This window comes from Emydura macquarii, unplaced genomic scaffold (assembly GCF_026122565.2).
Source record: "Emydura macquarii macquarii isolate MOO-44397 ecotype Brisbane River unplaced genomic scaffold, CSIRO-AGI_Emac_v2 contig_3134, whole genome shotgun sequence".
Lineage (NCBI taxonomy): Eukaryota > Metazoa > Chordata > Testudines > Chelidae > Emydura > Emydura macquarii.
This window is the reverse complement of record NW_027133271.1, coordinates 352447-376800: the sequence shown is the minus strand read 5'-3', so window position 1 is coordinate 376800 and position 24354 is coordinate 352447. Positions and strand designations below refer to the sequence as shown.

General features: G+C 53.6%; 1 protein-coding gene across 5 annotated transcripts in view; it reads left to right on the top strand.

The window, feature by feature from the left end:
* The window catches only part of EFR3B (EFR3 homolog B), a 133710-nt gene extending 109705 nt beyond the window's left edge, over window positions 1-24005 (top strand). For 3 of the 5 annotated variants that reach the window (XM_067531318.1, XM_067531315.1, XM_067531317.1), the window contains exons 10-23: window positions 1222-1380; window positions 3255-3366; window positions 7000-7051; window positions 7589-7761; window positions 8996-9071; window positions 10935-11096; window positions 12576-12707; window positions 13125-13192; window positions 13776-13903; window positions 14417-14508; window positions 16146-16194; window positions 16962-17068; window positions 18050-18099; window positions 18809-24005. In XM_067531318.1, the coding sequence (XP_067387419.1) occupies window positions 1222-1380; window positions 3255-3366; window positions 7000-7051; window positions 7589-7761; window positions 8996-9071; window positions 10935-11096; window positions 12576-12707; window positions 13125-13192; window positions 13776-13903; window positions 14417-14508; window positions 16146-16194; window positions 16962-17068; window positions 18050-18099; window positions 18809-18914 (1466 nt within the window). In that variant the 3' untranslated portion in view covers window positions 18915-24005. Of the gene's footprint in view, window positions 1-1221; window positions 1381-3254; window positions 3367-6999; window positions 7052-7588; window positions 7762-8995; window positions 9072-10934; window positions 11097-12575; window positions 12708-13124; window positions 13193-13775; window positions 13904-14416; window positions 14509-16145; window positions 16590-16961; window positions 17069-18049; window positions 18100-18808 lie in introns of those variants that run through there. The other 2 variants (XM_067531316.1, XM_067531319.1) reach the window with 2 other exon arrangements.
* Window positions 24006-24354: the final 349 nt, after the last annotated feature.

Here is a 24354-nt window from a genome sequence, read left to right as displayed (position 1 = left end):
GGCGCATCCCACGTGGTGTTTGTTCTGTTGCCCTCTCCCGAGAGGCAGCAGTGATTGCAGGGGGAGTCTCTTGCCTTGGGAGGGTTTTAAGGTTTTTTTGTTTATTTTTAACACCCACGTTGCTGTGTATTTGGGTTAGAGAGAGCCCCTTGGATTCAGAGCAGAAGGCAGTGAGGTGTGTGATGGTCTGGGGGAGTTCTCTGGAGCATGGAGATGTTAGGGAGTGCCCTAACTGTGTTATAACCCGGGTTTGTCTTGCCTGTGCTGGAGACATCAGGCTGTTGTAGTGATGTTGCCAAGCCGTGCTGGCCAGGACTTTCAAAGCTCTACATCTCTTCTCTGCAAAGTTTAGTGGTAAAATTCCCCCTTTGCTGGGAGCAGAGTTAGGCGAACGCTGAGCCCCTTGGAAAACCCCACCCACTCCCTCCGTCGGGGCCTTGCCTACATTCGAGTGTTTTCCAGGTCGCTGTTACCAGCCGTCTCTGTGGTAGCAACATAGGGAGCATTGCTGGCAGCTGTTGGTGTTCTCCGTCATTGAGGTCCATCTGATGCAATCAGGCTGGGCAAGGGGTGGCAGCTGCCAGGGTCCCGTCTCCCCTATCACCGCCCACGGTGGGAGTCAAACCTGTGATCGCAGATGTGGGCTGTATCAGGGGTGTCCCAGCCAGGAAGACCCCAGTGGCCAAATGCCTCTGTGAGTCCAGCTGGGTTTCAACAGGGCTTTAGCCCAGGTGGCTAACACATCAATAGCACCGTTGGGTCCTGTCCGTGCCGGCAGGTCCCAGACTGTGCTCTCAGGACTGATCCTTGGGGGCGGGATAGGGTTGGGTTGGTAGACGGCACTGTCCACCATGGCCGTGTATCTCTGTTGGGGGGCTGAGGAGTAGGGACCAGTAGCCTGGGATGTCCTTTTCTTGGCCAGCTGCGTCCTAGTGTGAGCGGCCCTCTCTGACGTACAGCGGGGCCGCATGTCCCGACGGGATCAGCAATGGTTTGGTCAGTGGGGTTTGCTGAATGGACACCATGGGGTGGCTGGGTTCAGTTCCTGGCTTTGCCATTGGCCCTGCTGGGTGATGTTGGGCAAGTCCCTTACCCTCTTTTTGCCTCGGTTTCCCCATCTTTAAAATGGGGTGAATGATACGACCCTGTACACTCTGTGAGAGCAAGGCGTTCTTTTCCTGATTTATGAATGCCTCTGCCCATGCTCTCTGCCCCTCTCAGGACCGACTGTGCTGGAAGTATTTAACACCCTGCTGAGGCAGCTCCGGCTGAGCATCGACTACGAGCTTACAGGCAGCTATGACTGTGGCGCCGTCAGCACCAAGATCATCAAGGAGCATGAAGAGAGGATGTTCCAAGAGGCCGTCATTAAGACCACAGGTACGCAGGGCACATGCCTCGGGCACATCGCCTCCTCCATTGGCTGGGGGGGGGCTACTCTGCTGAATACGGATGTGTTTGGATACGGGCTTTGAGTCACTTGCTGCTGCTGTTGGTCGGTTTGGACCAGGACAATCGGATCGCAGCAGAAACCAGATCCATAAAACAGGAACCCATCCAAATCACTCGTCATGCAGAGGCGCAAAATCTGCATTTCGTCAAGGAGGAGCCAGTCCGACAGGGGCGGTTCTAGTTCCAAGGCAGGATCTAATTGACTGATGTTCCCGCGTATTGAGTAAGATTCTTTCTAACATTTGGGAACATCAGGAAAATTTCATTCCAGCCTGACTAGTCAGTCTGCTCCGAAGCCCCCAGACTCCTGTTGACGTCAGTGGCTTGGGATCAGGCCCCATAGACAAAGGGGAAGTACAGCAGTGGCACTGGGAAATGGCTCAGGGAGAGTGACATTTGGGCCGTATAACCGAATGATCGTTACAAGCCGGGATGGCTGAAATCAGGTCCCTGTGGAGATCCTGAGCTTCGTTTTCCGAATCAGCTCTGTGGAAAACACAAACCTATGAGTTTCTCGTTCCTGTCACCCACTTCTTTACCCTGCCATTTATTTCACTTATGTCTCGTTTGTAAATTTCCCGGAGGGGTGAATTGGCGTCCCGTAGGACATTGATACTTTGGCAGACGTTTGGATCCTGTTTAGATCACAAGTGGCTGTGACTTGGATGGTTCGATCCTCTAGGTACCTGTTTTTCCACACTGCAGAAGCGGTAGGACAGGCCGATTGGAGGGGTGCACCATCGGGAGGGGCTGCGGTGCAGAACAGACACATTATTGGGAAGTGAATTGTCGTTAACTTGGAGGTACAGAGGAGTCGAGGAATAACCGTGCCACGTCTCTTGCAATGCGAGCCGCGTACCAGCAGAGGGCAGGAGCCACTCAAGAATTCCCAGACAAAGCCGCATCCCAGAGGCTGAACACGGGCACCTGCAAAGAAATTATTCCTGTCCTAGGCGGCGATTTCCCTCTGCTGTTGCGCTGCTTGAGAGCAGCGTAAAGTCATTCAGAATTTAGGCCAACAACCCAGCCCGGCAGTGGTGCAGGGGGTGGAAGAGGAAGACGAGACAATGGGCACGAACTAAACGGGAGATACCAGCCTCTCTGCAATTCTAGGCTTGTGCCGCAGCCTTTACGCGGCTGAAATAGACTCGTTTTGCCTCCAGGTGCCCCGGGGGGGTGGGGATGCTTCTGATCCAGGCCTGCTGGTCACAAGGGGCCCTCGTCTGAGCAGTGAATCCGAGGTGCAGCAGCAGGCGTCGCTCGTAGCCTGCAGGGCTCGACCATCTGCCCGAGCAGGCTTCGTTCTTGGTGCATCCGGGCCTGGTTCCCTTCACTTCTGCTGCCTGGGGGCGAGGGGATTAAGGTGGGGCCTTCCCACTGATTTTGGCCTTTTGAGTGACTGGCGGGTCCCGCTTGACGCCTGTCCGGACCAAATGCGAATCGCCTGCCGGGGACGACTCACCCAGCCTCTGCTACTCCCGTGAAATAAACCCCGCCCTTGAAAGCCGGGGTGCGTGGGGGAGAGGGCAGGAGAGGCCAGCCTGCTCCTCCCTCTGGCTGGAATTGAAGGAGGACGCTCTCTTGGTGCTGTTCGTTGGGTCCCCTTCACTAGGCGTGTCGGGGCGGGGGGAGATAAGCGGGCGTGCAGGGCTCAGTTCTGTCCCCCCCACACCCGCGTCTGCACGGGGCTACCGCCGAGGGCAGAGACGGGTTCGCAGTGGCAATGGGGGCTGTGCCTGTGTTCCCGCCTGCCTGTGGGGCTCGACTGTCTTGCATGCTCTTAGTGCTGTCTGTCTTCTCAGGTTCCTTTGCCAGCACCCTCCCCACCTATCAGCGGTCCGAGGTCATGCTCTTTATAATGAGCAAGGTCCCGCTGCCTTCTCTGCATCAGGCGCTAGACGCTGGGAAAGCTGGGTGAGGACAAGTTTACGTCTCTTCTCCCCCCGCCCCTCCTGCGGCAGGGGAACCTTTCGCAGGTGACACTCTGGATGCTGATACCGAATTGGGTTTGGTCCAGCAGGGATCCCTGGGGAATGTCCCCTGCCTCCTCTGGGACGCGCCCTATGCCAGAATCTAGATCGTATCCAGAACCGGTTTTCAGGACGGTCTTTGATTCTTGGGGCTGCTCCCCTGATTCATCATGCAGGAGAAGATGCCTTTCCCCTCTAGGTCCCAGGTTCAAATCCAGCCCCCGGTGGCTGTAGGGGGGCGTCCATCCAAGGCCTTTATAAAATGAATGGTGGGGCTCAGTCCAGCTCTTATTGGCTGGGTGTCCAAATCACAGAGCCGTTGCTGCAGCTGGTCCCCTTTGGAGCGGAGAGGCCAAGGAGTGAGTGGGCCATGGCCACTGACATCACCCCCGAGGTAGCCCATGACTTGGTGCATTGGTAGGGCTGCGGCCAGGGAATTTGCACTGCCATTTCCATGACTGGAGGACCGCAGTCTGCCGTGCTCTCCGCCTGCATTCACACCCCCCAACCCCTTTAAAAGCCTCTTCACAAAGCGCTAAGAGAGGCACGTGAATCCAGTGTGTCATGAGCAAAGGGTTTCCCCTTTTCCTTCTCACGCTTTGCTGTCTCTTCGGAATGTAGCTGCTGTATGTCACTGAGATCGTTAGCCCTGCAGGTTTCTTTATTTTTAGCCAGGGCAAGAGAGCTTTGGGTGACCAGTGCTTTAATCAGAATGGTCCGTCCAACCCAGTACCTGTCTTCAGAGGAATGAACAGAACAGGCAATTACTGAGTGATCCATTCCCTGTCGTCCACTCCCAGCTTCTGACAATCAGAAGCTAGAGACACCTAGAGTATGAGGTAGCGTCCCTGACCATTTTAGCTAATAGCCATTGTTGGACCTATACTCCACAAACTAGGACTTACCTAATTCATTTTGGGCCTTCACAACATCCCCTGGCAAGGAGTTCCACAGGTCAATTGTGCGTTGTGTGAAGAAGTCCTTCCTTTTGTTTGCTTTAAACCTGCTGCCTGTTAATTTAATGCTGCATCTCCATCCTTCCATGAAGATGTGGCCACAAGAGAATAGTAGCTTCATCAGAATTAGCCGCGTAGGTTTGATTAACTTTTCTGCTAGAGGCTGGAAGTGCACAGAGGGCCAGGCCCTCAAGCAGGAGATGGACCTGGGAATCCTGACTGGTATTCCCCACCCCGCCACTGACTTACTGAATGGCCTTGAGCAAGTCACTTATGGCTTGAAGTTCAGGGGTGGATGAGCACTCATACCCTGTCTCCACCCAGGGGGAATGACACTCCATCAGCTTGGAGATCAGAGACCACTCTCTGTCCCGACTGCGATTGCTTGAAATAACCCGCAGATTGTCACTGAATTCAAAGGGGTGCATCCATATAGGTTACACTTCCTAGTGTAAAGTCTGTGCTCTGATTTATGGGCCTGGCGCCTGTGGAAATAAAGAGGCTGAGTTTGGCCCTCAGAGCCTGGTGCTAGAAGTCTGTGATTCAGGTCCTAGAGAAGTCTGTCCTTTCCAGGAGGGAATATCTGTGTTGAGAGGGGGAGGCGTTACGACTTCAGATGACGACAGCTGGAGATAAAATGACGCCTCCCTAAGCCAGCTCACGAATTCAGCCTTGGCCAGTGACTTGAGCCGGGTCCAAGTAAACGTGAGAAAGGGAATAAAAGCCTGGGACGTGACCTGAATCCAGAGATCAGGCCAGAGTAGTGGCCGCTTGCTTTTGGTCACAAATGTTATTGCATCTGCTAGACGTCAGTCAGGCCCGGATAGCGCAGGAACCGGCTGGTCTTGTTTTATTGATGATTCTCCTAACTTGTGTTGGGACTTAACGAGAAGACTCTCTTCTTAAGGAAGCTAGAAGGTCGAAGCCAGGGAGAACAGATTGTAGATCTCTCGGTAGCTTTCCGGAGAGACGGGTTCCCATTCTGTTTCACTGTGTAAGTGGGCATGTCGGATCTTAAAGCACTACTGATAACTGTGCTATTTAATGGGGCGCCAGCCCATCCGCGCTAATGCCACAGCACAGAGAACAACATCCCCGCTCTTGAGTAGTCTGTGTGAAAAGCTTCTATCCTTGGTGAGTAGAATAATGCTATTTAGATGTGTGCTATGGAAGAATAAATAGGAGATTAAGAAGATTGTGGAGCAAAATAGAAGAAACGGCTATTTGGGGCCAGGATAATGGCAGCAAAGACTATAGACAGCAGGCAAAGAGGTGTGGAGCCTGGTGCTAGATTTGTACCACTACTAGTATGTTAGCACTTGTACTTGTGTGTACAGGGGTTCGTATGGACAGTCTCCTTTACGCCAGTGTAACTCCCTTGGCTTTGATGGAGTCACTTGTGCAAGATCAGAAAGAGGCCCCCTAATTTCAGTGGCATTATCTGGCTGTCCCGGCCGTGAGATCAGAATTTCGGCCATAGCCCCTTGCGGGTGGGAATCAGGCATCTCCGTGACCAGTAACGGTGACGGTGGACTGGAGTTACAGATGCCATTTCTCGCAGCTCCTCCTAGCTTCACCCCAGAGCGTTTTTAAATCTCACTGGAAGCTGCGGGAAAGATGCAGCTGCCTCCGTGCGTGGGTGTGAACTAGTGTTTTACACCGAGGGCTGCTCCTCCTCCCAGTAAAATCACAGCACACAATCGATCCGTGTGGCATGCTGCTTCCTGCAGCGCGACGCAGCCTCAGAGTTCAGAGGCAGACAGCCCGGAGAGAAGTGTTGTGAATGACGGAAGGGAGATAACATTTCCCTGCAGACTCCCCGTGACTTTCATTGACCCAGTGAGTATGGACTGAGTTAAAACTCAGCCTGTGTCTACACTGAAAACGCTGCCCAGCTGTAGCGCTTCCGTGTGGCCACTTGCGCCAGCGGCGGGCGGGGTTCTCCCGTCGCTCCAGTCAATCCACCTCCCCGAGAGGCGGTAGCTAGGTGACGAAGACCTGGCACTGCCTACCGGGGAAGGGTTAGGTCGGCTTAACCACATCCCTCAGGGGTGTGGATTTGTCACTCTCCTGAGAGATGTTGTGCTGGTGTCGGTTCCCAGTGGAGACTGGTCCCCTGTAGGGACCTCAGGATTTGTCGTATTTCCCTTGAAAAATGAAACGATTAAAATCTTGGTTTGTGCCTAGTTATGAGCAGAGATACTTTACACCCAAGTATCTAGTGCAAAGCGGGGTCGGTCGTGTTAGACTGGGACAACAAGAGTGAAGTGATGGCGGGATGAGGCCCACAATCTGGAGAGCTCCACTGGGAAATAACAGCGGGTGACGTGATTACAGTCTACAAAGAGTTGGAGGGTGTGACGGCTAAGGTGGCCCGCAGGGGGCGAGTAGGAGCCCAGGGTGTGACAGTAAGGAAGATGATGGCTATTGAGCAGTGTGATCTTTTCTGATTAGTGGTGGGGCCACTATTGCTGGACTGGCCCAGGGCCCTGGCAGATATCCCGTAGGAGCAGTTCTGCACGGGCCCTGGCAGGGGAAATAGACTTCTCCACCTCAGATCGCTTTGGGTTCCTGTCGGTCTCTTCCCCACAGAGTCCAACGTTCACCTTTGTCCCTTGCAGGGAGAATCGGAATCGACTGACTCAGATCATGCTGCTGAAATCCCTCCTTCAGGTACGAGCAGGCGTGGCTGCTTCCGGAGCGCCAGCCCCGAAGTGTCAGCACAGGGCCTGCCTTCCCCCAGGCCGGCTGGTGGGCGGGCGGGCACCTGCCGGTCCTCGGGAAGGTTTGAATGGCCGCGGTGTCTGATCGCCCATGTTCCAAAGCCAGCCCGCCACGCCCAGGGCTGGCTGGCTGGCTCACTGGCCATATCCTGCCGGGCCACATGGGTTGGATTTACAGTCCCTCTCTCTTGCTTTTTGAAGCCAGGGACCGCTGGGTAGGCTGGGGCGGCACCTGCGACCTGCGTGCTGGTATAGGGGCCACTGCCCATTAGCACTCCCCGGGCGGCCTGTCTCTGCGCCAACCTATCCCGGAGCCTGTCTGAGGCCGGCTGGAAGCTCTCTCTGCCCCGAGGCATTAAAATGGTGCTAGGGCATTCTGCAGGCGAGCGAGCCTCTTCCGCCCGGCCCCCTCGCTTTATTAAAGGGATGTTTTCCCACGGGCTAATATCATCCCCTCTGCTGTCCGTTCACCTCGTGCAACCTGCAGGTCTCCACCGGCTTCCAGTGCACGAACATGCTCACGGCCCTGCCCAGTTCTTTCCTGGACAGGCTGCTCTCAGCGGCGTTGATGGAAGATGCCGATCTGCGTCTCTTTGTCCTCGAGATACTGATCAGCTTCATTGACCGCCATGGGAACAGGCACAAGTTTTCAACCATCAGGTGCGTTGGCGTGTTTCTTGTCGAAGGTTTGTGGCTGGGCCCAGACTCTGGTTTTAACAGCAGGCACCTGTAGATGGGGGTAGCACGCAGGGTCCAAGGATAATCTTTTCGGGTCCAGTAGAAACTTGTAACACGGGTCCCCTCTCGCACACGTCCCACAATGCTTCATCCCAGACATACTATCTCATGAGCCATGGAACAGTTTTTCCTCATGGTAATGGAGGTTGCAGCCTGGGCCGGGCCCCCAGGGCCTCTGGGCCCTGGTAAAGTCTACCCTTTCCCCCCACCCCATGTGGAGGCCTTGGTAGCACGTACACACATTATAACAGGCATATACGCTCCCTTTAACGCACAGTTCCCTGAAACGAGTATAGTCATTTTTGCAAGAAAACACCAGTTTGAATGTTCATAAAGAAATGTCAAGAGGCATAATCGGGGGGTGTGATCCCAGGACTGGGAGCCAGGAGCTGCTGACTTCTCATCCTGCCAGGAACCCTGATTTCCTCGGGGATGCTGGGCATTAATCTTCCTGTGCCTCTGTTTCCTTTTCTGCAAAATGGGGGTGATACTGGCTGTCCTCACAGGCGCTGTTGTGAGGCTTGTTAATTAATGCCTGTAAAACCTGTTAAAGATGAAAAATAGCTAGTGTTCCTACTGCTCCCGTGTTCATGTCACAGAGCCGAGATGCCCAACGTAGTATTGCATTTCTTAGGAGTCAGAGGCCTGGTTTACACGGCAGGCGAAATTTGGCGGCAGTTGACGGGAGTGATGCAAGCTGCACTTTTTGGGGAGTTGGTTTTATTAGCTCGACTTCCGGATCGACGGAGCAGGTCTTCACTGCCGCCCAAGCTGCCGTCAGTGTAAGACATAACCTGACAGAACACGGAGAGAGGACGCTTCGTCAGGGAGTTTACAATTGGGATGAGGATGTTACATGCAAGTGAAGGAAGCCCAGGGGTGGGAATAGGACAGGGTTACGACAGATGACTAAGATCATAGACTAGCTGCATCTTTTACATCTCTTAATAGTTCAGCTTGATTTAAAAATACGCCATAGGCCTCCATCATCAGTTCATCCCAGGCTGGTTTACTCCTTTGAAGGTGGTCCTGAGGGTGTGGAGGAGGGAATTTGTATTCCACAAAGATGACTAAGGAAGGGCAGTTTTCGGCTGCCTACAATATTCCGCTGGATTTGTGTCAAGGGTTTCCCTTCCCTGTGTCTTTTTAATTGCAGCACGATCAACGACATCTCTGTCCTGAAGCTGAAGGTGGACAAGTGTTCCCGCCAGGATACAGTCTTCATGAAGAAGGTAGGCAGTGGGGTTTGTTTGATCACAGAAGCCAGCTGGCTGTTACGCTGGGTCGCTCTCACACACAATGCTGTGACGGGGATAAGGAATCTGGCCCAGTTCCCATGTCACATAGCAGCATGGCTGCGAAAAGAGGAAGAATCTCAATCCATCCGTGCCCCGGGGTGCCCTGTGAATATTTTTTCGCATTCCCGAACCACCCATTTTCCCCCCCGATGAGCTGATTTCCCCTCAGAATCCTTTGTTCTGTTTCAACCCTGGATGCCAAAAATGCTTTAGTAACTAGTAATATGTGCATTGTTGAGTGGTGTATAGTCAGAGGCAGCCTTTAAATTGGATGATTTCACAGCTACAAGTGATCTGAAGACGATCCTTTCTGCAGTGTCCTGCCCTGCACATTCCCCATCGCTGGCGAGTCAATGAGCCTGGTTCTGCCCACCCGTTCAATCACTGCAACTACTACAGAATCCCCAAAACCTGAAAATTCTTTCTAAGAGGTTCCATACATGCTTTCTGGTCATGGCTGTCCTGGTCGCCTGCTTTGTATAACAGGGTTTCTACTCCCTTTATATGTACATGGTTTTCTTTGCAACTAGACAAGCCAGTTAAAGTTTACAATGAAAGCTTAGGACTGAAGAAAACTTAGTAGATGACAGAACAAGAAGCAACGGTCTCAAGTTGCAGTGGGGGAGGTCTAGGTTGGACATTAGGAAAATCTTTTCCCCTAGGAGGGTGGTGAAGCACTGGAATGGGTTACCCAGGGAGGTGGTGGAATCTCCATCCTTAAAGGTTTTTAAGCTGCGGCTTGATACGGCCCTGGCTGGGATGATTTAATTGGGGGTTGGTCCTGCTTTGAGCAGGGGTTGGACTAGATACCTCCCGAGGTCCCTGCCAACCCTCATCTTTTAGGATTCTATGGTTCTATGAAAACTTATTCTGATCCCAAGACACGACCCACGCCGAGGCTGTGATTCTTCAGCTTGAGACGCACGGCTTCCAGCAGTAGGAGAACACGCTTCCCAGTCCCTGCCGATCTGCCCTGGCGGGTGGGGGAATAGGCAGAAAGGTATCTCGGCAGTTTGAGAGTCTCTGTCTCTTTAATGTAAATCTGCGCAGGGAGCTCCCTCGAGGAGCCCGGCTTTGGCGGGGAGTTTTTGTAAAGACGGCAGGGGAAATCTGGGGGTTTGTACTCGGGACACGCAGCCCGTGTTCGAGGGTAATACGAATGAACGTGAGCCCTGTCCCCAGTCCAGGATCACCTGGCCAGTTATTTGAGCTGTGGTAGAACATGTCTGCCTTTCTGTGTGCAGTGCCTAGCACACGGGAGCCTGGATCCTGACTAGGGGCCCATCACGAGCGACCAGAACACAACCAAACCTCGTGTGAAACATTTGATAAAGAGGCTAGAGGAAAGCCGGACAGCAAAGGACGAGCAGCCTCGTGCTCCAGCGCAGGACTGTGCTTGCGTCCCTTCAACGGGCCTTGTGTGCTTTCCCGACGGGGGCTGTTTTTCTGAATCAGGAGCCTGGCCCTGAGATGTGCTGAGCTGAGGGGGTCTCGGCAGCTCACAGCACCAGGTTCCATTGACAGAACTGTTCCCTCTTGAACGTCGGCGGGCCTGGAATCCGCCCTCGGCCACTCCTGGGCAAGGCCGAGTAACTGCAGCGGGAGCCGCGGGCAGAACGCAGCCAGGGTAGCGGTCGACTTAGAGTGCAGGGGCGAAAGGGCTGAGCTTGTGACGCACCCACCTGTGTGACTGGTGCGGTGCTAGGGGGCTCCCATAAAGCCTCTCTCCCAAGGGCCCCTATCCTCCCCCTGGCCCGGGCTCCGTTCACGCGGTGCCGCGTTCTCTCTCTCCGGCAGCACTCCCAGCAGCTCTACCGCCACATCTACCTGACGAGCAAGGAGGAGAGCAACGTGCAGCGTCACTACGAGGCGCTCTACGGCATGCTGGCGCTCATTAGCATCGAGCTGGCCAACGAAGAGGTGGTGGTGGACCTGATCCGCCTGGTCTTGGCAGTGCAGGTAGGATGGTTTGAGCAGGGCAGGGCCCCACGGTGCAGAAGGCTTCTCTCCCCACCCGCGCCCAGAGGGGATCCACACATGCACCCCCACAGAAGGGATGTCACAGCGGCGCGAGTTCTGCACTGGCAAGTGGGGGGAAAGGAATTTCCCGGGGCTGGGTTCTGGGCTCCGTTCCGTCGCTTGACGTAACGGGGTCTTACGCTGGTGCAGCGGAGAGCAGGCTGCGGCCGCCTGTCTGTAACGCGTCCCTCGCCCAGCTGTGCTGCTGAATCAGGGAGGGCCCCCAGCGCTCCTCCAGATTTGCACCCGTGCCCATGCGAGCCAGGCGCGGCTCAGCGCGTAGAGGTCGGTGCAGTTCACGTTGCAGGACAGCAGGGTGATGGGGGGAGGAAAGTTACAGCCGCACCTTCATTCTGCCCCCGTGGCCTGCACCTTCCCCCAGCTTACACCTGATCACCGTCAAGTTTCAAAGCTGAAGGAACATTTGCGAAATGTTTCTCTGACCTAGTTGCCCAGTCAAATACCAAATCGTCTCCTCTCTTTGCCTTTCCCCGCCATTAATCATCTACTCGTCTTTTATTCCTCTGCATCTGGGACCCAGCAGCCTCTGGGTGCCTTCAGGAAATGGAATAGATAGCAATGCAGAAAGGAACCAGTTAGTGCAACGTAGCCAGTCCACCCAGACTGGGAAATAAAACAGCCCTGCCCTGCCTCTCAGCTATCACACAGAACTGAGAGGGAACAAAGCCGCCTGGAAAGAAGATGTTCTGCAAATGCAGACAAACTTCGCCACCGCAGTCTTGTGATAGATCAGGTTCAGTGGAACCTCTGCTTACTAGGAGACACCGAAGGTGCCTGAAGGAGGGTGTTGTCCCGAGGTGAAGGGGTTAAAGGGACAGCCTAAATCGATGTGGCACGGAGACATCTCGGCATTTGCCTACAGGAGGCTAGCATTGAACTGGGGAAGCCCCTCTGTGGACTCTCCCCACTCCATTCACATGGTTATCCCATCCCTTTCGTAGGTTGCTGGCCTGTCTCCCCAGCCCAGGAAAGAACCAGCGTCACGCCTGAGTTTGTTTCAGGCCCTTAGCTTTATTTCTTCCATGTCAGACGAGTTCAGCACAGCAATCATCCCTTGCCCCCGAACCTGGGAGTCTTCTGTAGGGGGCTCTCTGTTCCCGTCAGGTTCCCACCCTACAGTCCTGAGAGTCGCCCTGCCACAGAAACCAGCTTCACTCCGGTCGCTCTCCGTCCCAACTGAGCCACTTGCTGGCTTGCACCCTTGCCTGACGGCTGGCTGGTCAGCCTCAGCTGGGAGGCAGCTCATCCATCACCGGCAACTCCCCTTTTTTTGGGTCCCAACCTCTGCCAGTTAGTTGGCTGCCTTCCCATCTGCCGGCCATCGCTCTGAGAACAAACTAACCACCTCCCAGCTCTGGCCCACGCCGACGTCTCTCTCCCTGTTCCCGGGCTGTGCAGGAGATCGCCCAGATCAACGAAGACAACCTGCCGGTGTACAACCGCTGTGCCCTCTACGCCCTGGGCGCCGCCTACCTGAATCTGATCAGCCAGCTGACAACGGTGCCCGCCTTCTGCCAGCACATCCATGAGGTCGGTGCAGATTTGCGCTGTGGGGCGCCGCTCTAAGGGGTCGGCAATTAACAGCAGGAAATCCGCCCCAGCGGGCAGTGCTTTACTGGCCCCCTCCCTGACCATCTCGGCGGGGAAGCCGAAGACGGTTCAGACGTGGGGACTGGGTTCCCCTCTCACTCTTGGGGGGTTGCTCCTGGGTAGGGTGGAGATAGGCCTGTTGAGGTGGCAAGGTGGGGAGAGGGGAATCTTGTGCTGCCTCTGCCCGGGCCGCGACTGTGCTGTGGACAGCTGGAGGATTGTTGTCTCCAGGGCCGGCTGTCCCCAGCACCAAACGGGCCTTGGTGAACAAGCATGAACGGCTGCAGCCGTGCTAAGCTGGATAACCTTGCCGCTTGGAGGACAAGCCACTGATGGGTTCTCTTCGCTCCCGGCTAGGTGCTGGAGATGAGACAGAAGGAGGCACCCTACCTGCTCCCAGAAGACGTGTTTGTGGAAAGGCCCCGGTAAGCACCTCGGCCGCGGAGGGCACTTGTGATCCGTCGCTTGGTCCGAGAGCAGCGGCTGAAATCCGGCCGCCCCTGCCAGAAATGTTGCCTGCAGCCATGTGACGACAAACGGGGCATGTTTAATGGCACTTAAGTGGTCCTTTTATAATTCTCTGCTTAGCAGCCTTTTGGGAGGGTGGGGTGTGTGTTAGACTTGCCAGAGGAGTTGAAGGAGGAAGCCTTGAAAAGAAGTTGTCAGTGAAAGGGTCATTTCCTGTCCCTTGGGCCCATCACTGAGTCAAGGGAACCTTCATTGGCTCCGTTCCCAGGTGCTGGCATCTCCTCCAGCGTGCAAAAATGCCGGGGGGCCTGGTTCGGTTCTGGCTCAGATCCGCGTGACTCTGCTGTCTCCGGTGTGGATCAGAGCAGGATCTGGCTCAGAGACTTCTGTGCCCGCCCGAACTGATCTGGCTGTCTGGGAAGGAGGTTAAGCAGTCACAATCCCACGTGTTCACCTGGGAACCCCGCAGGGGCCCGGGTAAGCCACACGCTGCAACGTGCCAGGGTCGTCACCTGTTTTCCTCCCTGTTCCATCGCGCAGGCTGACGAAGAGCCTCGATCATTTAGTGCCCGAGGTCTTCTTCCGACAGAGCAAGATCAGCGAGGTGCTGGGAGGCAGCGGCTATAACTCAGACCGGCTCAGCACGCCCTACATTCCCCAGCTGACAGGTACGGTAAGGAGCGTCCCTGCACGCTGCAGCCTTTTCTATCTGCGCCCTGCCCTGCACGAAGGGTGGGGCAGACACTAGCTTCCAAGGTTCCTGGGCCTTCCCTGAGCAAGCAACCCTTCCTCATGGACCCTGAGAACGCCAGGGGCTGCTGTCAGTTAAGGCACCTCACTCCCCTGGGTTCTCAGTCCTTGCTGTGCTGTTGACTCCCCGTGTGACCTTGGTCAACTCACTTAGCCTCTCTGCCTCAGTGCACTGGGGCCTGCCTCCGAGGGGGCCGTGCGCATGAGTACAGAGTGAGCAGCTCAGATACCATGGCAGTGGGGGCCAAATGTCTACCAGAGAGAGGAGTATGTTCCCTCTGCATCCTTCCCTCTTCTGAACTAGACAGCACCCTTCACCAATGCCTCCAGGTGTCCGGTCGTCCGTCGTCCCCCCTTCCCATCCTCCCCCCCCGCGCAGAGGGTGAGACTCTCTCCCCCTTCCTGACGGGTTGGCCCCTCCTGTTTTCCAGACGAAGACCGTCTGTCCAAGAGGAAGAGCATCGGGGAGACCATTTCTCTTCAGGTCGAAGTGGAGTCGAGGAACAGTCCCGAGAAAGAGGAGGTACCGTGGGCTGCCCCGTGCCGCCAGCTCTGGCCAGCCTGAGAACTGTCCTCGTCGTTGCACCAGCAGGAGGGGTGGTTTTTATGGCTCGCTAATGGTGGCTGGGCTAAGCAGCTCCTCGGCTGGTGCCCAGTGCCGTGCGCCGGCTGGACCGGCCGGGGGACGCTTGCTTGGGGCCGCCGTTTTCCTTAGGTCATCTAGTCTGAACCCAGAGGGAGGCAATTTTCTGCCTGGGAAGCTTTTCCTGCCCACGATTCCCTTAGCCCATTACTTCAACAACCTCTCGCAGCATCCAGAACGTTTCCCCCTCCCCCCGGGGGGTTTACACCTTTTAAACTTTGTGCAGACTGGTCCCAGCTCCCCCGCCGCAGGTGCTGCGCAGACAGCCCCTCTTGGATCTCCCTTCATCGTTTGCTTCCGCCGTGCCCCAGAGTGTTTTCCCCCTCCTCTCTGAGCTCTTTCTGCCTGGTTGAGATCTTGGCTAAGACACGCTCATATCCTCCCCTCCCGTCCTCCTCCCCACTTGCCTGACACGGGCAGTGGGTTTGACTCCGGATCGCACTCCAGATTGCACTTACTGAAGCCAACTTGTTAGTGTTTTCAGCTGCACTGAATGCACAGGATGTCTGGGAGCTAAAAACCCCTGAAAAACAAGCCAGAGTTTCCCCCCCTGTGCTGATCATTTCCATCTCCTGACCTGCCTCATCTCCCCGTAAGCTCCTCTTTTAACCGGATAATGCTACGTACACAAGCGCTGTGCAATTTTTTCATTCGTGGGCCCGGACGAGCCCTCTGGGGCTGCGGCTGGGGGCTGCAGGCCACGAGCGCTGGGGTGACGACTCACTCCTAAGGCGTTCAGCAGTGCGAGGTGAACCGGCATGCGTCTCACGCACGAGTTATGATAGCCTGGCTCCCCTCCTGGTGGCTGGGTAATTAAGGCTCGTGTCCCATCCTTGGGAGGAGGGGGGAGAGCTCCCACATGGCTGGTCTCGCTAGTGTTTCCCTTCCAAAAGTATGCTGGATTTGATGGCGTGACTCTCTTAAAACCACAGCTTGGGCAGCCATTTCTTGTGTATTCTTTTCCATAGACTTTGGGTCCGGGGCTCCCCACAGTGGCCTGGGCTCCCTGGGCAGCTCTTACCATGGCCTGGCTCTGGCTTCTGGCCTGGCCAGGGGGCGGGGCCTCAGGGGAAGAGGAGGAGCAGGGGGTGGAGCCTCATGGGGAAGAGGCGGAACAGGGGGTGGGGCCACAGGGGAAGAGGCGTAACAGGGGCGGGATCACAGAGGGGGTGGGGCTCCTGCATGTGTCCCGCTTTTGCCTTTTGAAAAGGTGGTCGCCCTAGTCAGTGCCTGCAGAGATTCATAGCGTTTAAGGCCAGGAGAAAACATTCAATGCTGACCTGTATGGCACAGGCCATTCTATTTCACCCAGTTACCCCCATCTTGAACCCAAAAAGTTATCCTAGCGCCTAGCGCTGACCCACACTGCTGCAGAAATCGATCCTCTGGGTTGACTGGACGCTAGAACCACAAGATCTGTCACTGAAATGAAATAGCCTTCTCCCCTTCCCTGTCTTCTGCTCTCCAAGACAAGCCACTGCGGCGCTCTAATCTTTGTTTTCTTCCTCTACCCCTAGAGAGCTCCGGCTGAAGAGATCACGTATGAAACGCTGAAGAAAGCGATTGGTAAGTAACCGAGCCGTCTTCTGGCGTTCCACAGAGGTTAAGGCCAGAGGGGACCATTAGATCATCTTGTCTGACCCTCTGTATGCCACAGGCCATACATGATCACCCAGATACTGCTCTGTTAAGCCCAAAGACTTCGGTTACCCTGCGCACAGAGGCAAGATCGAGCTTCGTTGGTCAAATTGTATGTGTGATCGGGGGGGGGGCCATAAAACTTCCCCTCTTTGTGGCGTTCTGCTCCATGAACACGACTGGAAACCTCAGGGTGGTTTTTAATTTACTGTTCGTAAAGTAAGGGGCTTCAGCGACTGGAATCAGTGCCAATTGCTCCCCGTGCCCATAACGCTGGAGAGCTGGCCAGCTAGTGGTCGGAGCACAGGACTGGGAGCCAGGAACCGCTCTGTTCTAGGCCTGGTGCAGCCACTGACTCCCTTTCTGGTCTTGGGCATGTTGCGTAAGCCAAAGTTTCCCCCCCCCCCCAAAGTGTCCTTTGACGTTGGGTGTGTCGGTATCTGGTTGCCCAGAATGAGACATGTGGGGCCTGATATTTCAGGAGCCCTGAGCACCCACAAATCCAAATACAGCGGCTGGGCAGCGTAGAGCTAGTGAGAACTCTTGATGCTCACTGCCTGGCATGCAGGGGTACACTGCTCTCTGGGTATTATCTGCACGCCGGAGCTCATAGCCGAGCCTGCGTTCCCCAGGGTACCACCCAGAGCTCTTTTCACCATTGCTTTGTGTCCCTCCCCCCCCCAAATGTGCTTTAGTAGACAGTGTCGCTGTGGAGGAGCAGGAGCGGGAGAGGAGGCGGCAGGTGGTGGAGAAGTTCCAGAAAGCTCCCTTTGAAGAAATTGCGGCTCACTGCGGCGCCCGGGTGAGTCTCTGCTTCCGGCATCTCACCTGCCGTCTCTGCCTTGCCGCGGAGACGCCGTAGGCTGGGAGGGTGTGACGGGCCTGTCCCATGGGTCATAAACACAAAGCACAGCACGCTGGCAAAGTGTGGATCATAACCCTGCTGGTGGCTGGTTTGCTAACAGATAACATCCTACTACTGTTACCCGCTAATGAAGTTGTCCCTGTAACTCAAGGGGTAGAGGCCTACGTTGTAGTGTGTTCCGAGTGCGATCCCTGCTTGCGACGCGTGGGAAAGGTTGTTGCGAAAGCCCAGGAAGCCACTCAGCTCTGTGGGACTGCTGGAATTAGGTGCACCTCTATGGGAGTGACTGATATTTAGACCTTCCTGCCATAAATACCCCAAAGTCCCTTGCGTGTGGCAGAGAAGGATCTCGTCAGCCACTGTGGAAATGCAGCAAGCGTGGGGGTGGAGCAGAGCAGTTCTCGAGCAGCGTACAGCAACGCCGTACTGCCCTTTAGGACAGGAAGTGGAGAAAGCCACCGCCAGCTGAAGCCAAAGGGCGGGGAGGGGAGGCAGAATGATCCAAGTCTGAATTTGGCCAGGACCCTCTGCCCTTGTGAAACACAGCAGGGAAACATTAACGACCTCTGTTGGTCTGGACTCCAGCTTCCAGTCCCGTACGGGATCTCCCAGCACCGCTCCCGCGTGTTTCAGTCCAGACTCACGAGGGAAACTTGCTACTCGCATCACAAGCGTGGCTCCCTGCTTTCCTTAGACGTCCCGTGAAGGTGCGCTGGGGACTCTGTGTTAAGGAGTCTGTCTTATTTCCCCCTGTTGTTGCCTGCCCTGATGCCTATGCTGGCGGGCTGCACCATGCATCCTGCCGTGCCCGCCCCAGTACACGGGCCCGAAGCGACGTGTCTGGGCTCTGCAATTGGAACAAGCCCTCCCCCCCCCGGCGCGAAGCCTCAGACTAATGGGAATTGTTCTTTGTTGCAGGCCTCGCTGCTGCAGAGCAAGCTCAACCAGATCTTTGAGATCACTATACGGTGAGCGTCAGACTCTCTGCGGAGAGGACTGTCTGGGGGGTGGGGGTTTTCGAGAGCCCGCTTTGCAGTTTCCCCGGGGGGGAGAGGCTCGTGACCTGCAATGGTGGGTGGCCTGGGCCCTGGGGCACGAGCCAGAGGTTGGGGAGAGATGCGCAGGGGCAGTCACGGCGTGGCCCGTTCTGGCGGTACCTGGCTGTATCAGAACAGATTGCTTCCAGCCTAACTCAGGACCGCAGCTGTGGCGTGGGAAGGTGCAGCGATCCCACCCGTGAGTGCAGGAAAGCCGGACGCGAAGGAGGAGAGGAAGGTCAGCCTCTCCATTGCATCAGGCATCCCCTGTGCTTCTGGTCTGCTTCTGACTGTTCTCTCCCAGGTTCCCAACTCCCCAAAGCTGTTGGAGTTTCCGCTGGGCTTTGGTCCCTGCAGGTCCCTTTGTCCTCTCCAGTTTGGCCCTGTCGTGGAATCGCTAGGTTGGATTTGTGCCTTCACGTCATCTGGTGATATGGCCTCCCCTTGGGACCAAGCAGCAGAGGGTCAATGTCTGGGTAACAAGGCGATAGGCTCCTGCGTTGGGAAGGGGAAAGCTCTTGCAGTCTTTACAGCAAGCACGCATTGGGCAGAACCGCTGGCTGGGCTGGGTCCTGTTTTTCAGGTTTGAAGTGTGGAAGTCCACCTGTAACTGCCCTCCTCTTTGTCTCTGACATTCCAGACCACCCCCGAGCCCATCCGGTACCATCACAGCCGCTTACGGCCAGCCCCAGAACCACTCCATCCCGGTGTACGAGATGAAGTTCCCAGATCTCTGCGTGTACTGAGAGCCCAAGCGCATGCCGAGAGAAGGCCAAGCCCTGATTCAACTGGAGCCAGGGAGGAAACACGCCTTCTGCATGAACGAAAATGAGTCTGTTGAGAAGAACTCAAAAACCCTATGGAAAAACTCCCTCTTGGAGGACTCTACAGCAATCTTCCTTGTCCCAGAGCGATGCGGACCGAGACCACCCCGCGATCTTTCAGCCCTTTCCACAAATTGAATGTACTTTTCTTTGCTACCCTATTTCTTCCCGGCTAGTTTCACCTCCAGGATTGACAATGCATGAGACTCGAGGACCTTCAGGAAGCCGTTCCAGAGCCGCGACTCCAGCAGCGAGAAGCTGGGCTTGGTGCAGGGGTTTTGGTTTAGTTTCCCTTTATAGAAGCGAGTTAGATTTTTGGAGGGTTAGATCTTTCTCCAGAGAGAGTGTGTTTAGCTGGCTGATGTTCCACTGCGTAAAGCAGCCCAATGTCAGTGACAGGTGTCACTCACGTTTATCTGCCTTCGGTCAGTTTCTTTCAGTTCTGTCTTAGCAAGGTGCTGCTGTCCAGACTTGAGGTCTATCTTTTAAAGCCAGAAGGGACCAATAGGGTCACCTATCCTGACTTCAGAACACAGGGCTCTAGGACTAAGTGTACCTGAACGTAGGACCCAAACTTGTCACAAAAGTGAATCTTCAGCAGTAGCTCTCCCCAACCAGACAGGCCGCCCAACCCAGGACATAACATGAGTTATCACACTTAGATGCATATTAAAAAAAAAGAAAAGAAAAGGGAGGGTGGAATTTTTTTTGTACCACAGGCTCCCATGCATCAGACGTGTATTTGCCTTTGTAGTAATGTTGATTTAAGAAGACAAAGGGGCTGAGTGAAAGACAGGTGCAATCAAGGCAAGTGGCCTTAACTTTTAGTTTCTCCCTGCAAGCTCTCAGTTGAAAGGGAAATGACTCTTGTAATGAGGATGGGGTAGATTGCACCCTCAGCAAGTTTGCAGATTACACTAACCTAGGGTGAGTGGAAGATACGCTGGATACAGAGTGACCTAGACAAATTGGAGGATTGGGCCATAGAAATCTGATGAGGTTCAAGAAGGACAAGTGCAGAGTCTTGCACTTAGGACAGAAGAATCCCATGCACTGCTACAGACTGGGGACCGACAGGCTAGGCAGTAGTTCTGCAGAAAAGGACCTGGGGGTTACAGTGGATAAGAAGCTGGATGTGAGTCAGCAGTGTGCCCTGGTTGCCAAGAAGGCTAACGGCACATTGGGCTGCTCTAGTAGGAGCATTGCCAGCAGATCGCGGGAAGTGATTATTCCCCTCTATTCGGCACTGGTGAGGCCTCATTTGGAGTATTGTGTCCAGTTTTGGGCCCCCCACTACAAAAAGGATGTGGAGAAGTTGGAGAGAGTCCAGTGGAGGACAACAAAAATGATGAGGGGGCTGGAGCACAGGACTTATGAGGAGAGGCTGAGGGAACTGGGCTTGTTTAGTCTGCAGAAGAGAAGAGTGAGGGGGGGATTTGATAGCAGCCTTTAACTACTTGAAAGGGGGTTGCAGGGAGGATGGAGCTAGGCTGTTCTCGGTGGTGGCAGATGACAGAACAAGGAGCAATGATCTCAAGTTGCAGGGCGGGAGGTCTAGGTTGGACGTTAGGAAAAAGTTTTTCCCTAGGCGGGTGGTGAAGCACTGGAATGGGTTACCTAGGGAGGTGGTGGAATCTCCATCTTTATAGGTTTTTAAGGCCCAGCTTGACAAAGCCCTGGCTGGGAGGATTTAGCTGAGGTTGGTCCTGCTTTGAGCAGTGGGTTGGATTAGATACTTCCTGAGGTCCCTTCCAACTCTATGATTCTATGATCAAGTCACCACTTAACCTTTGCGCTGTTAAGCTAAATAGATTGAGCTCCTGGAGTTTATCACTATAAGGCAGGTTTTCTAATCTTTTAATCATTCTCACAGCTCTTCTCTGAACCCTCTCCAAATTGTCAACATCTTTCTTGACTGGTGGGGACCAGCACTGGACATAGTATTCCAGTGGCGATCACACCAATGCTAAATACAGGGTAAAATAACCTCTCTACTTCTACTCAAAAGTCCCTTGTTTATGCCTCCAAGGATTGCATTCATCTTTTTGGCCACAGTGTTGCACTAGAAGCTCAGGTTCAACCAATTCTCCGTGACCTGACCCTCAAATCTTTTTCCAGAGTCGCTGCTTCCTGGATAGAGTCCCCCATCCTATAAGTAGCACCTGCATTCTTTGTTCCTTAGATGTAAATATCTACTGAGGCCTTGTCTACACAAACTTGCACCAGTTTTATTAAGCCATTTTAGTTTAATTGGTGCAGGCCGGGATTCAAGACCATCTCTTCTGTTGCTGCATTTCCCTTCAGCAGCAGAAAGTCAGAAGGTGGAGGAGAGAATTTGTTCTGGTGCTGTATGGCCCCAAATCCTGCCCTACGCACTTCTACCAGCTGGCATAGGATGGCCCGTAAGCAGTGGAACTGGGGGGGTTCTGCTATGCAGCTCACCGAGACTCTGCCTAAGCGGTCGAGGCCAGGACCCCTGGGAACTCATCTGCCTGAGCATGTGGGTGCCACTTGCAGGGTTGGAATCTAGCTAGTGGGTCTGTATTGCACAAATTTGGGGGGGTTTGTGAAATTTCCATTTGAAGTTTTTGATTCATTTTGGTAGGAAAAAAACACTCCCTTTTTTTCCTCCCCTTCCTGGGGATAACAAGTCAAAGTGTTATTTTGTGTTGTTTTCTCTACCCTAAAGGGAAAGAATGTCGAGAAGCGGAAAGTGGGGGGAAAAAAATTACAGATTTTGAGGCATGAAGGTGTTACTTTCCCTCACGTTTTCACTTCTGTTTTAACTTCTCCCCCTGGGCATTTTGGAGTGGGAAAGGGGCATGGCCAGAACGGGGGCATTTTCTCGCAGCTTTGAAAGGAAAAAGCTTCAGAGTTTTTTTCCAACGTTTTTTGTTTCGAATTTAAACCAAAAAAAAAAATTTTTTTTAAACAACATTTTCTTGAAAAATGTTGTTTGATGAACGTCCGTATTCCCAAGAAAAACCTTCAGCCCGCTCTGCTGGAATATGCTTCTCCCACTAGGATTATTTCCATTGAATGTAACCTTCTTCAGCAATGCGGTCTCACCTCCCGTCCTGTCCTTTCCGCTAACAGAGCGCTTTCCTTGTGCAAAAAATGTGAACAGAAATAAAATATTTTAATATTTTTTTCATTGCAAACATAAAAGCTAGCCGTGTGTTAAATAGGAAGCTAGGCTCATCCTTTACTGCAATGCTTTCTACTGCCCCACCATAATACCATGTGATCCCCTTCTCATTATTCGGAGAACCAACCCTTTTGGTCAAAGGGAAGGCTGTGTAGGTTTGGGACACAGTCTCCCTGTCTAGGCTGTGTTCTCCTGAGACTCAGCAGCAATTGCATGGATTCCATTTCTGAACCCCACTTCTCAGCCCTTGACCTACCGGATACCAGCTGGTGTCATTAGCCTTTTAGAAGTAGGCAGTAGTATCTCTGAGTTTTCGCCTAACACGTCCAGAATCCAGTGAAAGGAAAGGGTGTAGGGAAGGTATGGAAACACAGGGTTATGTCTTCAGTGACGGCGGCAAAGTCGGTGCCACCGAATCGATTCTTTCAGATCGATTGAGCGGAAGTGGAGACTGCTCAATCGATCTGGAAATGGACTGAATAATCCACCCCACACCAAAAGATCAGTGCTGCGTTGACGGGAAGGCATTTCCCATCGGCGCAGCTAATTAGAAGTTAGGAAGTCGATGGGAGATACACAAGCTACGTACAGTACCTTGCGTATCTCCCGTCTACTGCCTCTGAATTTTGCAGCATGTGTAGACCAGGCTGCAATCTCTGTACCTGTCTTTGTGGTTACAGCTCTGCTGGGGACAGAGGCAAAGAGAGCACAAGTATAAACAAGGATCAGGAGGCTGTTGGATTTTCTAGCAGTCTTATCTAAACTGGCTCTGAATAGGGTTAGACAAGGCAGTGGGTAAAATGTCCACAGTTGGTGTATACTAGTGCGATCGCTGATTGTGCAACAGTGGGAGATTTGAATTAAAACGCCAGTGGAGATACAGCCAGTGGAGATACAGGTCTACCCAAGGCAAACCAAATAAAGAGCTTCCTTCGCATTGAACTGCAAACATCTCATGTGTGGGGGTTACTTGCAATTGGTCAGTCTAAGTCACATGGTACTGCTTCTGTTTCCTGAGTGTGTAAGTGCACAAGCAAGCACACCCCAGTGCTAGGCTTCGTATGTGCAAATTTAAAATTTCATTCCTGCGAAGGTTCATGCTAGTAACGTGTGATCACTCAAATGCTCATGGAAAAATTCACCCGGCCAGCTCTGCCAGCAGTGTACAAACCCCAACGCTCTTTACTTGGGCACCTTCCCGTTAAGGGCAATGGATGGTCTGCCTCTATAAGGACTTTATGCTTTTGCCCATTCTTGGGCAAAAGTAACAGGAACATCCTTCAAAGGTGGGACAAACAGAGAGAGGACATTGGAGTAGGCGGACAGCGGGCTGATCCATTCTGTCAATTCCTGCATCGGCTTAACTAGCAGGGAGTGATTCTTGAACTATTTCTAAAAACTTGTGGGGTGGTGTCAGAGCTGAGACTGAAGGAACCCCCTTTTCCTCTGGTCTTGCCCGAAACCAGCAAACAAGCATGTCTTGTTTCAGCCCGTGTTGAGATGCTTCCACCCTCTCCTTGGAAATAGTTTCCTATATTTGCACTAAGAGATGAAGTTTGACACGTGATCTCCATCTGTAAATGTCTTCAGCTGTGCGTTGTGATTGCACGTCACGTTTAGACCGTGGGCGTATAGATACTGTACATAGATTATATATAAATATATTTATATGAACCTGGCATAGATGCATGGGCAAGTTTCCATTTCTGTGTTGCAGGAGCGTTAGATTATTTTTGTGTCAGTAACTAAGGGCAGGAAAAAGTTGTCTGAATTGCTAAAGGTCACATTTTGGTAAAGGGGTTTGTTGATATTTTCAAGTAAGTCATCTCTGCCCTTTTCAAATAAATGTTAATGTTGCCATGTTATGGTGCTTTGAGATTTTTCGTGATGGGAACGCATCGTTAAGAGCCAAGGATGTTTACTGCACCTAGACACCGACTTCATGGAGGCAATAGGAAAAGAAGTGATGGTTTGTTATTTTTCCCTTTGTGGGTGTGGGGAGGCAGGCCTGTGAAAGCTGGAGCTGAGCATAAACTGGATTTCTTGGAGCTGATTCTCCTCACTTACTCTAGATTTGCAACAGTGTCGCTCCACTCAAGTCAATGGGCCAGATCCTTAGCTGATGTAAACTGATTTCACTCCTTTGACGTCAGTAGAACGCTGCTGAGTTACCCCGGTTGAAGTTCTAGTCCAGGAGAGCAAATAAATGGAGAA